General features: G+C 36.7%; 4 protein-coding genes and 1 non-coding gene across 6 annotated transcripts; 4 read left to right on the forward strand and 1 right to left on the reverse strand.

The window, feature by feature from the left end:
- Positions 1–517: 517 nt before the first annotated feature.
- Positions 518–2214, forward strand: LOC147551202 (uncharacterized). The gene is made up of 5 exons (XM_086670534.1): positions 518–770; positions 1104–1199; positions 1321–1528; positions 1722–1814; positions 1942–2214. Exons 1-5 carry the CDS (start codon positions 660–662, stop codon positions 2100–2102), a joined length of 669 nt encoding a protein of 222 aa, XP_086526660.1. The 5' UTR covers positions 518–659; the 3' UTR covers positions 2103–2214.
- A 2772-nt stretch (positions 2215–4986) lies between these two features.
- UVH6 (RAD3-like DNA-binding helicase protein) lies at positions 4987–9502 on the forward strand. The gene is made up of 11 exons (XM_086672027.1): positions 4987–5935; positions 6256–6338; positions 6437–6840; positions 7018–7211; positions 7311–7491; positions 7777–7901; positions 8081–8170; positions 8458–8536; positions 8654–8730; positions 8941–9049; positions 9134–9502. The coding sequence occupies exons 1-11, from the start codon at positions 5121–5123 to the stop codon at positions 9251–9253; spliced, it is 2277 nt and encodes a 758-aa protein (XP_086528153.1). The 5' UTR covers positions 4987–5120; the 3' UTR covers positions 9254–9502.
- A 24-nt stretch (positions 9503–9526) lies between these two features.
- Positions 9527–12743, reverse strand: LOC147551204 (P-loop containing nucleoside triphosphate hydrolases superfamily protein). Of its 2 annotated transcripts, none has more exons than XM_086672028.1 (10): positions 12227–12743; positions 11752–11845; positions 11474–11587; positions 11269–11391; positions 11018–11122; positions 10735–10893; positions 10560–10628; positions 10325–10414; positions 10055–10195; positions 9527–9829 (listed from the first exon to the last, which is right to left on the reverse strand). In XM_086672028.1, exons 1-10 carry the CDS (start codon positions 12649–12651, stop codon positions 9566–9568), a joined length of 1584 nt encoding a protein of 527 aa, XP_086528154.1. In that variant the 5' UTR covers positions 12652–12743; the 3' UTR covers positions 9527–9565. The 2 variants fall into 2 exon arrangements, with proteins under 2 accessions (XP_086528154.1, XP_086528155.1); XM_086672029.1 differs by having other exon boundaries at positions 11474–11583; positions 12227–12508.
- Positions 12744–14237: 1494 nt separating this feature from the next.
- Positions 14238–15506, forward strand: LOC147551205 (glucose and ribitol dehydrogenase-like). The gene is made up of 3 exons (XM_086672030.1): positions 14238–14407; positions 14578–15304; positions 15417–15506. Exons 1-3 carry the CDS (start codon positions 14282–14284, stop codon positions 15437–15439), a joined length of 876 nt encoding a protein of 291 aa, XP_086528156.1. The 5' UTR covers positions 14238–14281; the 3' UTR covers positions 15440–15506.
- A 180-nt stretch (positions 15507–15686) lies between these two features.
- TRNAQ-CUG (transfer RNA glutamine (anticodon CUG)) lies at positions 15687–15758 on the forward strand. Its single transcript has one exon. It is a non-coding gene; the product is annotated as a tRNA-Gln (tRNA).
- Positions 15759–15956: the final 198 nt, after the last annotated feature.

The following is a 15956-nucleotide window of genomic DNA, read 5'->3' on the forward strand; positions in this document are numbered from 1 at the left end:
AGGTGGGTCCTAATTTTATGCTGAATTTCAAAAGGTTGACAAACCCTATTTAAAGAAGAAAATACTAGTAATATGTTAAGAGTTAGGTATAGTAGTTAAGAAAAAAGAAACAAGTAGTAAAATTCAGTAAACAAATCTCTCTACATTTTTTATGTCCTTTCTCTCTCTCTCTAGTTTGTGGAGTGGGAGAATGTAGAGAGAGAAAGAGAGAGAGAGAGGGTATGATTGATGAGGAGTAAGCATATGATTTAGGGTAACTGCAACACCAAATTAAGCGCGCAATTGGAAGAGAGGGGTTTACCGAACTCAACCCAACCCAATCCACCTCTCCTTAATTCTTTCTTTCCCCATCTATATTACAATTATACCCATTCCTTTTGAACTCTATTACAACAAACCAAGCTAGGTTTGTGTGTAATTAACATAATGAGTAATCCCAATTTCATATTCTAACCCATATTTTATATTAATTTAATTTAATGGAGTTAATAATCTTTCTTCCTTCTCTACTTAATTTGCCCACGTTCATATAATAAGTACTAATTAGGTTTCAAGTTGGAAGTTATAAGTTAAAAGGCTCAACACCCCTCTCACATATCATTCAAGAACACAGCACCAAATCTCTCTCTAGATATCTTTTTTTCTCTCTAACTCTGTGAATGGAGATGGAGTTTTCATCTATGGTAGAAGGAGAAGGAGATTATATAGGGTTTGAAGAAGGAAGGGTGTGGCTTCCTTCACATGTTCTTGATGAAGCCTTTGAATTAAAGGTATCTTATTCATTTAATTTTCTTTGACCCCCACAATCTATTTATCCCTCAATTAATCCATGATTATTATCTTCCTCCTCAAATGGGGTTTTATTTCCTACTATAATATGAAATTAGTCTACTCTAATTTGTCCATGATATTCAAATGGGCTTTAGAGCAGTAGTAAACTAGTAACTCGTCGTGCTTACACATCATGTCGATGTATCGATGCCTTTCTAATTACTATTTTAACCAATACTCGAATAAAAATATTTTGTCCAAGATATATGACACTTTTGTTTAAATATGTCGATCGAGTTATATTTTGATTATATTCTATATGGGATTTGCAGGAATCTTTGGAGACTAATAATCATCGTCAACATCATCATTATCGAAGACATAAAACTTCTTGTCCAGAACAAAATCCTTTAGTACCATATCGAAAAGTAAAATTCCTTTCCACTTGGTTTTTCAATTATATAGACGTTGAGAAAAATCGAAAATATATTTTGTCCACTCAAAATGAACATTTAGATTATAATCTCACTACTTCTTTTTGTGTTTTAGCATCAAAATTGTTTCTCAAAGACCCATTCGACAATATTATATCAACAACAACAACAAAGACAAAGATTGAGATATTATGGAAGTCCAATATCATCTGTTGGACAAGGAATGCAAGCTATATTTCTAGATTCAAACAAGAAACAATGCGGAACTGGATTTTTCCTTCCACGAAAGACCGGTAACAATTTGCAACCAACAAAGAAACCTGGTAATTATTTCGCATATTCAATTTCACATTGATTATTTCTTAGTAATATATAGTTTAACTCACTACAAAAAAGAGACTCATTACTCATTAGGGCCCTTAGTGTAACCATAGTGTAAGAAATAAATTGTGTTGTTAAAAAAGTTAGGGTCTTGTATGAATGATGGTGTCTAATCATTGGTAGTGTCTTTTGTAGCATGCACGGTGCTTGTACCTTCTCGAGTAGTTCATGCCTTGAACCTCAATGTACATGAATTGGGTTCACCACTCACTCCTCGACGTCGACGAGGTTAGCCCTTCAATCTAATTTCCCTGTATTTTTTCATGGATAGATGTGTGCACGTCTTCGATCTTATTTAAAAGTTAATTTGAAATACTAATTATATATTAACAACATTTCCTTGTGAAATTTGCAGATTCAAATATTGACAATAATACTGAGAATCAAGTTTTTGTCAAAGATAGAGATGGAAATGATTTCATTTCTGAAAATGTAACAACAACCCGTTGCATTGCCTCCTCACAAGAGTGTAACTCTTCGCCCGACATATTTCTTCCAAAAGAATGGAGTTATTAAAGTTTAAATACCTAAGTCCTTTAGTCTATTAAACTTCATTTCCAATTAATAATCAGTTTATGTAATTATTTCCATTAATAATAATAATTAGCTAATGATCCTTTTACTTGCACACAATTTTTGGTTAATTTACTCTTTTAGTGAAGTAAACATGAAGATGACTGAATCTATATAACAAAACAACTTGGTTGTGACTAGGACAAAAAAGGAGAAAAAAAATGTCAATTGGATTAGAAGATGGCACTTTGTATTTGACCTTCCAACTTCACCTCGTATCTACACTTCCACAAGTGCTCAGATGTTGATTAGGACAACCAAGTGAACGTATCAAATTTCATATGATTCTTTAAACTCTCAAACTACCCATCCCTTGTAGGTCTCTAATTAATGAATATCAAATTTGATATGATTCTTTAAATTCCAAAACAATTGACCGAGCCCCCTAAACAATCTTAAATATAATAGGATTTTTGGAATTCCCAAAACTCACTCGCGTTTTGAAATTTTGTTTCATTAGGAGTTTGTGGCCTCTCTTAAATAGAGAATTTAAAATCTTTAGGTTCCTCTTGTCAGACGAATATTTTGACAGAAAATGACACAAAATTCATGAGTAATTGCCACATAGATGTCTCCTCGTGCAGTCTGAGAAGCTCTGATAACTAGAGATTCCTTCATAGCAAATGCGGAAGTAACACTATTTATTGTACATACCACAAATTTAAATCAGAACGTCGTTGCTTCTCATAAATTTTGATCGATGTTTTCATATTGATATTCTATTTACTTGATCTATTAACCATTTTCAAACCTGAATCATCTGATCTTTGGTTAGGATCATCATTGGTTATGTTTTCATATGGTTTACTGTAGAAGTGCATTCTCCATATTGATGATCAAAGAGCCAAGTCAGTGGGGGCTAGCTAGTTTTACTAAGGTGCTATTTGTTTTTTCATTTTTTCAGATCTGAAATCTGAATTGGAATCTAATTCAGGTTTCAGATGTTTGTTTTTTAATTTGATAAAATCTGAAAATCGAGCTGATTTTGGTCGAAGTCTGAATTGGCTGAAAAAGAGCCCACATATTTCAGACTTCAAAACAAGTCTGAAAACAAGAGTCCAATGGCTGAAACATGTTAAATGTCATTTATACCCCATAATTAAAAATATTCTCAGTCAAATAAATTATTTAGCACAATCAGACATCACCAATTAGACCACCAATTAGACCACCACCACCAATTAGACCACCACCACCACCACCACCACCACCAATTAGACCACCACCACCACCAATTGGACCACCACCACCACCAATTAGACCACCACCACCACCAATTGGACCACCACCACCACCACCAATCCGATCATCACCACCACCAATCAGACCACCACCACCACCACCACCACCAAGCAGACCAATATATGTACAAATCAAACCACCACCACAACAGGTGCAAGTCAGACCATTATCACCAACACAGGTACAAGTCAGACCACTATCACCTCCACAGATTCAAACGACCACCACCAAAAACCACCACCACCAAAAAACCGACAACCACAACCACCACCAAAAACCGACAACTACAACCACCACCAAAAACCGACAACTACAGACACCACCAAAAACCGACAACCAACGCCACAAAAAACCGAGAACCAACACCTCTACCACCAAAACCCGAGAACCACCACCAACACCAGAATCTGAGAACCACCACCACAAGAAACAGAGAATCCCTACAACCAAAAAACCAACCGACACCACAAAATAAACCAAAACTAAAGCACACTACTAGGTTCGATCTGCTAGAGAGAGGAACCGAGAGATCCGGCCGAGTAGGTTTCGTCGGAGAGAGATCTGGCCGGGGGAGTGAGAGGGAGGCTGAGAGAGGGAGGCGGAGAGATGGAGGCAGAGAGATGTCTGGGGTTTTACTTTTCTATTTATTATAGAGAGAAAATATATAGGGTTTTGTAAAAGGCCTTTTTAGGATTAGGTTTGTTTGGGAAAAATATTAAATAGGGATATAAATGTAAAATAGTTAACTCAGACTTAAAAGTTCAGATTCAAAAAACAAGCATCTAACTCAAAAAATAATTCAACTAATTCAAATTCAGCCAATTCAGTTCAGCCAATTCAGATTCAGACATACAAAAAAAAAAACAAACATCACCTAAAACAATTTATCTATATTTGCTCACCCTTATTTGACAAGCTAAAAAAACCCTTCAACAAGGTGAGCTCGATACCAAAAACAATTTTTTATAAGTTGGAAGGAGGAGATCTCATCCTTGGTCAGTAAGGTTTTCGTGATGGTGTTTTTGCTAAGTTGTTTTTATTATAATCTCTATAAAAAAAAAATTAAAACTGCAAAACAGAGAACCATATTTCAAAATCAAATGGGGGTTTAGTATGAGTTACAATGTCTTATTTCTTGAATCATTATATGGTATTATGGATCTCGATATTTTAATATTATTCAATATGGAGTTGTTTATTGTTCATGTAAAATGTGAAATTCATAATGTATCGTTTTTCTTTCCTTTCATAATCTTGATAGTGGCTACATTTTGCCGTGCCAGAAGGCGCGGGTTATGTTTAGTATACGTACAGAATTTGGTGAGGTGTTATCCAAGTTTTTTCTTTGAAATTGACTCGTCAAATCGACCATCCAAACCTGTCACCTAACACGATTCCTACAAAATCAAACTGTCTGAAGTATGCCCTCAATTCAATTCAAATTTTGAGTCAGATTTCATATAATGGGACTTAGGATAATAATCCTTTTAGCAAATGAAATAAGTGGTGCCTAAAGCTTTCAAATGGTCCACCACATCTGGGCTGTACTGGGCTTCAAATAGGCAGGCCCATTTATCTGTATACTACAAATACTTCTTCTTCTTGTTTCTTCCCTTCATCTTCTTCAAGAAAGAAAGAAACCTCTGAAAGACAAATCTAGTAGAGAAAAAAAGGTATCTAATTTAATTACTACTTGAAATTCAGATTCATATTCAGATCATGAAGTTTCAGATAGAAGATGTAACAGTTTACTTCCCTTATGATAAGATCTACCCAGAGCAATATGCATATATGGTTGAACTTAAACGAGCTCTTGATGCTAAAGGTCATTGTCTATTAGAAATGCCTACTGGTACTGGTAAAACCATTGCTCTTCTCTCTCTAATCACTAGTTATTCTCTCTCTAAACCTACTAACCCACCTAAACTTCTTTATTGTACTCGTACTGTTCACGAAATGGAAAAAACCCTAGCTGAACTTCGACTCCTCCATGATTACCAACTTAGTCATCTTGGACCTTCTCATGGAATTATGGCTCTGGGTTTGTCTTCTCGTAAGAATTTATGCATAAACCCTAATGTAATTTCGACTAATTCGAGGGATTCTGTTGATTCTGCTTGTCGTAAACTTACTGCTAGTTGGGTTAGAGCATTAGCTGTTGAAAACCCTAATACACCCACTTGTTCTTTTTTTGAGGATTATGAGAAAGCTGGGTCAGATGCTGTTTTGCCTTCTGGGGTTTATACTTTACAGGATTTGAGAGTGTTTGGGAAGAAAAAAGGATGGTGTCCTTATTTTTTGGCAAGACATATGGTTCAATTTGCTAATGTGGTTGTTTATAGTTATCAATATTTGCTTGATCCTAAAGTGGCTGGGATTATATCTAAAGAGATGCAGAGAGAATGTGTTGTTGTGTTTGATGAAGCTCATAATATCGATAATGTCTGTATCGAAGCACTTAGTGTTAGTGTTAGACAACAGACACTTGACGGGGCGACGAGGAATCTTTCGAAAATGGCTCAGGAGATCGATAGGTTTGTTTGCGATTAATTTATCTGTTTTCATTTGATATATGTAGTTGATATGTGTCACATTTCGCTCAACTCTCATAGAATATATGTTTCATCCTACCTTTAATGGCAACTTTAATCTTTTTAAAAAAATTCAACCTTTATAATGGAAACGAAAATCTGAGGATTAGGCAAGGGTTTGTACTCCATTGTATGGTGAACTATTTGGTTCGCTGCACGCATTAGATAATTTGGAGCAGTAGAAGTATTTGTTATGTACTTATGGTGTTTCTTCTTGACCAAAATATGGTCATAATTTTTCCGTAATATGTCATGGTAGGAAGGTTCAAGGCCACTGATGCCAACAGATTACGCGCGGAATACAATAGGCTTGTGGAAGGTTTAGCGCAGAGAGGGAACCTAGCTCGTAAGTGGGACAAATGAGTTTGGTACTTTGGTTGATCAATAATGTGCTTCTTTTAGGCGATCTCTATGTTGAATTCAATCCTGTGTTCTTTTTTTCAGTTACAGATGCATGGCTCGCCAATCCTGCTTTGCCTAATGATATTTTGAAGGAGGCTGTACCAGGAAATATTCGGCGTGCTGAACATTTTCTTTCAGTGTTGCGGAGACTGTTACAGTATTTGAAGGGGCGTCTTCAAACTGAAAATTTTGAGAAAGAGGGACCCGTCTCTTTTGTCGCTTCAATTAATGCCCAGACAGGGATTGACCAGAAGATGTTGAGGTTTTGTTATGATAGGCTACATTCTCTCATGTTGACTCTAGAAATCACTGACACGGATGAATTCTCACATATCCAGACGATATGTGATTTTGCTACACTTGTGGGGACTTACACCCGTGGGTTTTCGATTATCATCGAACCTGTTGACGAGAGAATGCCACATATACCAGATCCCGTATTGCAGGTAATGTTTCAGCCTGTTGGTATTTTGAAAGTGTTACTTTTGCCAAGGGAAACCCTCTTTGTTGCCAAATAAGTTGGTATTTCGATTTTGTAGCTTATTTTTATATACCCGTTGTTATTTAAAAAAAATATACCCGTTGTTGGTATTTACTTAGTGGTCATTGTTGTGTTGATTCAGCTTAGCTGTCATGATGCCTCTCTTGCCATAAAGCCCGTATTTGATCGGTTTCAGTCAGTTGTAATAACATCTGGAACTTTAAGTCCAATCGATCTATATCCCCGTCTTCTCAATTTCAATCCAGTAATTAGCCGAAGCTTTACAATGTCTTTGACAAGGGATTGCATCTGTCCAATGGTTCTTACTCGTGGAAGGTTCGTTCTACACTTTCATACATTGGGTTCGTAGTTTAAAAGTAGACTATGTTTCGACTTACGTTTTACAACACAGTGACACTCATGGTGTGATTTCAGTGACCAGCTTCCAGTTAGTACGAAATTCGATATGAGGAGTGATCCAGGAGTAGTAAGGAACTATGGAAAACTCTTGCTCGAGATGGTTTCTGTTGTTCCAGATGGGGTTGTCTGTTTCTTTGTCAGTTACTCATATATGGATGGGATTGTCAATAGTTGGAATGAGATGGGAATCTTACAGGTATTAGTCAAATTTCAATAAAAGTTCTTTTTCTTCTCGTCGAAGACTATCATAGTTTGATCACTCCAATGAATAGTCATGATTTTTCGCATTTCCCGAAATCTGCAGTGAAATCCAATTGGAACTTCAATTGTATGCTTGGAATACAAGTAGAAACTCTACCTAGATACCTTATGGCTGATAGGTCTTAATATATACTACATGTGGAGTTGCAGTTGGTTTTCTTTGGAAATATAATCGTTTTCTTCTGCACATGATAAATTTTGGCTTCTATCTATATTACAGGATATAATGCAGCATAAGCTAGTATTTATTGAGACACAGGATGTCGTCGAAACTACTCTAGCTCTGGATAACTATCGGAAGGCTTGTGATTGCGGGCGAGGTGCCGTATTTTTTTCTGTTGCCAGGTATTCTTTTCCCCATACTGCAGAATTGCAATCCCTTTTGGTATCAATGTTTTTTTCAGTGAGCAAATAGCTTCATAATAATGGAGTTCACTTGGCACTTACCAAGTTAGAAGGAAAAGAATTATACAGGCCAGTGTCGGTAAGGTGACCGTAGACGGTTTTTTTTTTTTGTTTTTCAGGGGAAAAGTAGCAGAAGGCATAGATTTTGATCGACATTATGGAAGGCTTGTAATCATGTATGGAGTTCCTTTCCAATACACACTGAGCAGGTGGAGTGCACTTCAATCATCCAGATTTTCATTCTTATAAAGGAGAATGTAGACACAATATTTACTTCTTTGGTTCCTACTTTCTTTTACTATTTGTCTATTCGATATGCTTCTATTTTATTATTTGTAACATGAATGAATAATTTTTATTATAAAGAAAAAAGAATGCAATTTCACAGTTCCTTATTTATAATCTTAGTGCACGAGCATATAGAGAAAAGAGATGAGAAATAGCTCCTTGATTTACTTATGTCCTCACACAACTAGTCTTGATTTCGTTTGTGCAGAATACTGCTTGCACGCTTGGAGTACTTACGAGACACTTTCCAGATAAAAGAAGGCGACTTCTTGACATTTGATGCCTTGGTATTTCTTTAATGACCTTATATTGAATGGAAAAAATATAACATTTTTAACATTTGGTTGTTCCTCACCTTCTTGGCAAGATAATGAAGTTCACTGATATTTACCTATGGTTTGCAGAGACAAGCAGCTCAGTGTGTTGGTCGAGTTATTCGTTCAAAAGCAGATTACGGGATGATGATTTTTGCTGATAAAAGGTAAATACTGTTTGTTTATGCCTCTAGTTGTTAGTGGCTTGTCACAGCTATAATCAGGTCTTCCTGTACCAAATGCTTTCAGTACAGTATAAAATGAGCGTACATCGAATCATGAATCGTGAATCATGAAGCCTTCATGATTCACTACATATGAAAGTTGTTCTTTTCTCGTCTGGTGGATTATTGGCATCTGATGGATATCTCGTGCAGGTATAGCAGACATGATAAGCGCTCTAAATTACCTGGGTGGATACTGTCACATTTACGAGATGCACATCTAAACCTCAGCACTGATATGGCATTACATATAGCTAGAGAGGTATATTATTGGTGCTTCTTATGGATTAGGGCTCTCGTATGCATCCACCACTGGTCGTTAATGTTAATTTCAATTTTGATGCAGTTTATGAGGAAAATGGCTCAACCATATGATAAAGCGGGGACGGAAGGCAAGAAGACCCTATTGTCAGAAGAGGACTTGAAAGAGATGGTGAATAGCAATGCTGCTGATATGTTATTTTGAAGTTCCGCCTTTCGTCATAAGTTTCCAATCGAAATTCCAGATTGGAGTTGTATGTTGGAAATTTAGGTAGTCATCATAAGTGTGGGATCTGAAATATTGTGTGCCGAACTTGTATAAATTGACAGTCGTCGTGATACTGAATTGCCTATAGTTGGGTTATTTTATCTTGGTTCATTCAAAGAAATTATTTCATCTCTTATTCGAACAGTATTTATTCAATGAAATCTATCTCTTTAGCGAGTATAAAAAGATTGATGAGCAAAATAGATCGACTAGGGTATAACAAAGTCATATAATTAATGAGCTCCTTGTTTAAAAAGATAGTTCATCACACTTAAACTTAAGCTCATTTTCATATCTCTGCAAAACAAATCGCTCTTCAGCTGCTATTATATTGGTGACAGTACATTTTTCTTCGGAAAATGGTTTCCTACCCGTCCTTCCTGCGCGATGGAGATAATCTACAGCGGATCTTGGAAGATCGAAGTTGTATATATGAGTCGTCTCTGGCAAATCAACACCTCTTGCTGCTATATCTGTTGACACCAAAAGACAATCTCCACCTTGCCTCAGTTCCTATATTTCAAGAAGTTTTATAGATCAGACGAAACTCACAGAATTACAATTAAGAAAATATCCACGAGTTCAATCACCACGGATAACCAGACCGAAAAGAAAACAAAAACTCTTCATAGAAGACACTGAACTCATATTATTTATAACTGTTACTCCACTCTTTCGGATTTGAGAAAACATTACTTCATTAATCAGTTCGATCCTGATGAATCGAGGTTTACTTACCGATAGTGAAGCTGCTCTTGAATTGAAATTCATGTCCTCTTCAAGAAGAAGGATCTCTAAGGAATTACCATACGAAGCTATCAAGAATTCAATGACACTAGTTGTTGATGGAGCATTTCCAGCCTTCTTTGATTTCTCAGACTGCATACATACATTCCCATCAGTAAGCACGAATGATCATATTGGATACATCCTAAATCTTATGAAGCATCTCAAACGCCGGTAATTTCAGTTTTTAGACATCCAAAAAGTAAAATAAGATTACAGTACCTGCTCACCAACAAAAATGATGCCTGTTTTAGGTGCATCAGTCTGTAGCAAGGTTAATAAGACCTCCAGCCTTTCACTTTTATCACATACCTATAGTGTGACAAAGAATTATCACGGAAAGTGTTTAGTTGAAGATTTCAGTCATCAAAATACTTCGAAGACAAATTACAAATTTGTCTAGCAAATGAAAGCATTGGGAAGAAAGCTGGGAGTTTCAAGTTAACAAGTGTCTCACCACGAATTTGTGATGGAAGCGTGAAGGCATGGGGTTAATCGGATTCACATGGACATGAACCACATCATTCTGTCGAATAAAGCAATGAGAATACAAGTCATTGACAAGCTCTTAGACTATTCAGAAACCTACTGAAAGATGTAGAGAAACCAAATATATCAATCAGCAAACCAACCTTGGTCCATTTCTGCTGTATACAATCACGGACAAAATGTCTATGCTGAGGAAGAGAAGCACTAGCAAAAACAGTTTGACGGCTATTGATTGATGAATAAGTGGTTAAAAGCTTCCGAACAGAAGACACTTGTTTTGATGAATTGAGCATGAAATCAACCTACCCAGACAGAAAAACATTCTATCAGTAGTTCACCCAAAACACGAGGTGACGAGGGAGATGATTACTGATTTACACCGAGAATAACAAAGAACTTGAAACAATAAGTGGAAATCACAATTACCTCGTCTACTACCAGGACTCTCATTGCTTCAAGCTTTAAAATCTGCTTGTCGAGCATTTGACACAGACTGCCCATGGTTGCAACCACAATAGTAGGAGGTTCTGCCTAAAAAAACGAATACAGCATGTAAGAAATTGCATCCAAAAAGGACAAGTCAAAATCCCCAAGTCCCCGGACTTGTAATTATGGAGCAGAAATATGCATGAACAACCCTAAGAAAGCAACTACGAATATAAGAGGCGGAAAAACACCTTTAACCAACTCTTGTGCCTTTTCAACATCCCCCCATCTAAAAGAGCCATGACAGTACAACTCTTACGCTCTGATTCCTGTTCGGTAGGATTTGCAGCCAACATCCTAGCAACTTTTGTTACCTAGCCAAAGTTTCGATAAGAAATATGATTAAAGAGATAATTCTGTAGATCTGCAACATATATATATATATATCGTCCTCACCTGCATGCCGAGTTCCCTTGTTGGCACGACAACTAGGGCTTGAACAGCAGATTTTTGAACATTGATAACTGAAAATATTAACAGTAAGTATGCCAGGGTCTTCCCGGAACCTGTCTAGAGGATGAAAGAAACAACACATTACAATCATATAAGACACTATTTACAACTTATAAGTACAGACTCTCTATGTTATCAAGATAAGGCAAGGATAAGAAAGTAATCCAAGAAGTTTACCCGATTTAAGCATCTGGGTACAACTTCTAAATACATAAACTAACCTGAGCATGAAGTATGCAATCGCGTCCCAATAATAGAGTTGGTAAAGATTGTCTTTGCACATCTGTTGGTTCAACAAATCCGATTGCCTTAGCCCTGCATTATAATAGTAACAATATAGCCATTTCTTGTAAGAAATTCAATGAAAACTTATACTTCTACTAATATTGTTAATGCAAGCAATCTTCAAATACATGACTAATTAAGTAATCTTTATAACAATTCCTTTACTAATTTTGTACAATAACACCAGTTTGGGCACATTCTATTATGAATAATCTCAAATACATAATCACTGTTAGCACTATAGAAAAGTTAATCAATCTAAGAAGCTAAAACCCAGGAAACATTTAACAACATCAAAACCTAGCAACCCCAAAATGAGAACTTCAGTCAGGAGAAAAGATAGAGCAAAATTAGGCAAACACAATAAAAATAAGAAAATGGGTATACCCAGAAAAGGGTAAATGAAGTTACCTTTGAAGGATATGATCAGGGACATGCCCTTGACAGATTTCCTGGAGAGAGGGAGCTTTTTGCACTGCAATTTCTGATGTTGAGGTAATGGAAGAAACTCTGAGAGGAGGAGGGATTTGAGGAAGAATTGAAGTAGTGAGAAGTTGGGTTTTGAAATTGAAGTGAAGTGAAGACCCAAAGTAGAGGTTTTGGGGATGAGGGAGAAAAGGGGTGAAGGTAGTTTTAATGGAGGAAATCCATGGTGAAGTTGAAGAGATGGGGTGATTACTACAAAACAGAATCATTTTGGACGAAAGAGTAAGCTGGAAATTAGAGATGGGGGCGATTTTACTTTTGAAGGGCGCGCCTTTTCCACATAAACCACCCACATTGTCATAGAGGGCGCCTTTAGCTGTTAAGGGAGGCGCCTTTAGGTTGAGTGTCATAAGGTGGAATTCATAGGAAATGGATAAACAAATTTAAACAATGGTTCTTTCTGTAACACACGCGTAGTCATGGCTCTGATACCCGTGTTGGTGGGACTCTCGATCTCACCCCAAAAACTAACTTAAGAGGTAAGATTTCTCTCACACTTATTAACACACTCCCTGTCCCTTCCACGACCTATGTGAGATTATCTTAATAGAGTTGTGATTAGTCGAAGTGACCAAATTATCTTAATAGGGTTTGATTTTTTCCCATTCATTATGTCAATCACCCTTTCGAGTCACCTTCAATTATCACCTTCCTGTAGCTGCTTTCCATGGGCCATCGAACTGCATGAAGCGTCGACATGGCTTCCCCTTCATCTACTGGTCGACTAAGTGAGAGAATAACTTTTCCTGCAATAAAATTATTCAAAGAATCTCTAGTTATTAGTCCAATTTCCGATGTTTGTGACTCTATCTCGCAAGATAGGTCAAAATTGATCTTTATATAGCTTAGATCAGGAGGCTTCCACTTTTTGTAACCCTGACCCTCGGTGAGTTCGGCACCGGTTGAGATCTTGGAATAAGTTGCACCAAATTTTTTTTATTCTTAATACCACATTTTGGGGATTTGGTGATTGGTTCCGAAATATACTTCCACATCTTATTTTCCAAACAGTCCACATTGTTAATTTTATTGGTTTTGTCAGAGGGAGAACATGAGCCCACACAGACAGAACCTGCTAGACGCGCAATAAATGAAGACAAAATCTTATTCCGCTCGATAAGGGTACTTTTTATCTATTTCTAAAACCAGATTCCTGTTAGAACTAATGTCAGATTCGCTGGGAGAGGAGTTGGTAATCACTTAGGTTTTGAGTAAGAGAGACCCAAAGCCGTTACTCGAGAGCCAACTCGCATAGAAGAAGTCTAAGATTGCGCGCACAAATGGTAAAATATTCGAATGTACTAAGGTCTTTCAGGCCTCTTTTAAGTATGACATAATTTGACATCACTTGAGATAATGTCTGAAGCTTAACTGTAACTACGTGTTCCGGCTTAATAAGCGGCGAAGTCCTTTGAAGGGGCCGTGCACGAGCATAAAATTTTGTACTCGTACATTAGTATCTAGGTATAAAAGTATATCTAGACAGAAGACAAAATATCGATAATTGTTAGAATAGAAGACCATTTTTTTTTAGAAATTTGAAGAGAGTAATGGACCCTAAAACCCTAGAAAGGCATGATGGCCCTTATATCATAACAAAGGTACCTAGGTATAAAATACTAAAACTCGGAAGACTCGCGTCCATGAGAGCGAGTTTTAAGGTTTGGAACTGAACCTAGTCACCTTCTTCCCAAATATAGACACCTGAACTTGTACAGCTGGACATCTAATGTCTTAAAATCAATTCTCGTATAAATCTTAAAGATACATTTTCTGTCAATCCAACGCCACGTCTGATTCATGCATTCAATTCAATTGACACCTATCCCTCATTTAACTGAAACGTGGCTGCCATGTCACTTTCTCATTCTCACTATATAAATCTCCATCACTCAATTCCTTCTTCATATTCATCACTCAATCCTACTTAATTAACAAAAAGTTTAATTAGCAAATCAATCAAAGCTTTCTTAATTAACAATGGCGTCAGGAGGAGATCAACAATTCCCACCACAGAGTCAGAAGACTCAACCAGGGAAAGAACATATCATGAACCCTACCCCTCAAGCTTCTCACCCTGATTATTGCCCTTCTAACAAGCTACGTGTACGTTTCTTCTTAATCACCTCATTTACCTTTAATTAATCAATCTTAAAGACCACGGTTTTAAATAATGTCGTCTCTTTACTTTCATATTAGTGACGGTTAATTGAAAATCAACGGTTTGACAAAAACGTCGCTAAAACTACTTCTTTTGTGGTGGAAATTGTGAACAGGGAAAGGTGGCATTGGTAACAGGAGGAGATTCAGGAATAGGAAGAGCAGTTTGTTACTGTTACTCACTTGAAGGTGCAACCGTCGCCTTTACTTATGTTAAAGGTCAAGAAGACAAAGATGCCGACGATACTCTCCAAATGATAAAACAAGCCAAAACCCAAGATGCAAAAGACCCAATAGCCATTGCTGCTGACTTAGGTTACGACGAAAACTGCAAACGGGTAGTAGACGAAGTCGTAAACGCCTACGGAAAAATCGATATTCTTATAAACAATGCAGCTGAACAATATGAAACTTCATCAATAGAAGAAATAACAGAAGAACGTCTCGAAAGGGTATTTAGGACAAACATTTTCTCACACTTTTTCATGACACGACATGCATTGAAGTACATGAAAGAAGGAAGTGCTATAATAAATACTACTTCTATTAATGCTTATAAAGGGAACCCAAGTTTGCTTGATTATACATCAACTAAAGGAGCAATAGTGGCTTTTACTAGAGGGTTGTCACTTCAATTGGTAAGTAAAGGTATTAGGGTTAATGGGGTAGCACCGGGTCCGGTATGGACTCCGTTGATACCGGCTTCTATGGATGTGAAAGGGTTTGGGTCGGAAGTGCCAATGGGGAGGGCAGCTCAACCACATGAGATTGCACCATGTTATGTGTTTCTTGCTTCTAATGCGGATTCTTCTTATATATCTGGACAAGTTCTTCATCCTAATGGTGAGTTTGAGTTATTTACAATTTATTGAATTAATAGTCCCACATAGGATGATAAGGGTGATCTGGCAACTGATTTGATTTTTTTAATTTTATTTGGGGAATTAATATGCAGGTGGTGCAGTGATTAATGGCTGATGAGGAGGAGGAAGAAGTAAATTATGTGTATGGGGAAAGTAGTAAGAAGGTTTAGTGATGAAAGGTGTTTGTTTAGATGTTTTCGTTGTTCAAAGTTCTATGTCTCTTTTATGTTATGTGTGTTTATGTAACTTTGTTAGTGTTCATGTTGTTAAAGTATGATGTTAATGAGTAATATTAATATTAGTTGATAATAATTTCTAATATGTTTATAATAGTTTAAAAATGAAAAAAAATGAACAAGTTAGGTCCCATGGTCTAGTGGTCAGGACATTGGACTCTGAATCCAGTAACCCGAGTTCAAGTCTCGGTGGGACCTAAAATATTAGTTTTTATAGTGCGTTTCTATTTTCTAGTTTGTGTTTGTCTATAGAATTATGAGAGATCCATTTAAGTGTTGCTTAATACCTTCATTAGTGTGGTCTGTGGCTGATAGTGGAAGAGTTCTTAGAGGACTTTGGTAACCTAATAATATCACATTAAGGTCCAACATCACATTTTCTCCACTCCACTAATA

The sequence above is a fragment of the Eschscholzia californica genome, unplaced genomic scaffold (assembly GCF_041429995.1).
Source record: "Eschscholzia californica isolate CP2 unplaced genomic scaffold, dmEscCali1.0.p SCAF_3, whole genome shotgun sequence".
NCBI classification, from domain to species: Eukaryota; Viridiplantae; Streptophyta; class Magnoliopsida; order Ranunculales; family Papaveraceae; genus Eschscholzia; species Eschscholzia californica.

Excerpts from the sequence above, each read along its gene's own strand:
- LOC147551202 (XM_086670534.1), top strand. The coding sequence starts at position 660 with ATGGAGATGGAGTTTTCATCTATGGTAGAAGGAGAAGGAGATTATATA. Across the intron at positions 1,200-1,320 it reads CTTTAGTACCATATCGAAAA|CATCAAAATTGTTTCTCAAA; the intron begins GTAAAATTCCTT and ends TTTGTGTTTTAG. Across the intron at positions 1,529-1,721 it reads GCAACCAACAAAGAAACCTG|CATGCACGGTGCTTGTACCT; the intron begins GTAATTATTTCG and ends TGTCTTTTGTAG.
- UVH6 (XM_086672027.1), top strand. The coding sequence starts at position 5,121 with ATGAAGTTTCAGATAGAAGATGTAACAGTTTACTTCCCTTATGATAAG. Across the intron at positions 5,936-6,255 it reads ATGGCTCAGGAGATCGATAG|GTTCAAGGCCACTGATGCCA; the intron begins GTTTGTTTGCGA and ends CATGGTAGGAAG. Across the intron at positions 6,841-7,017 it reads TACCAGATCCCGTATTGCAG|CTTAGCTGTCATGATGCCTC; the intron begins GTAATGTTTCAG and ends GTGTTGATTCAG.
- LOC147551204 (XM_086672028.1), bottom strand. The coding sequence starts at position 12,651 with ATGACACTCAACCTAAAGGCGCCTCCCTTAACAGCTAAAGGCGCCCTC. Across the intron at positions 11,588-11,751 it reads ATTGCATACTTCATGCTCAG|ACAGGTTCCGGGAAGACCCT; the intron begins GTTAGTTTATGT and ends TTCATCCTCTAG. Across the intron at positions 10,196-10,324 it reads TCATTTTTGTTGGTGAGCAG|TCTGAGAAATCAAAGAAGGC; the intron begins GTACTGTAATCT and ends GTATGTATGCAG.
- LOC147551205 (XM_086672030.1), top strand. The coding sequence starts at position 14,282 with ATGGCGTCAGGAGGAGATCAACAATTCCCACCACAGAGTCAGAAGACT. Across the intron at positions 14,408-14,577 it reads GCCCTTCTAACAAGCTACGT|GGAAAGGTGGCATTGGTAAC; the intron begins GTACGTTTCTTC and ends AATTGTGAACAG. Across the intron at positions 15,305-15,416 it reads ACAAGTTCTTCATCCTAATG|GTGGTGCAGTGATTAATGGC; the intron begins GTGAGTTTGAGT and ends ATTAATATGCAG.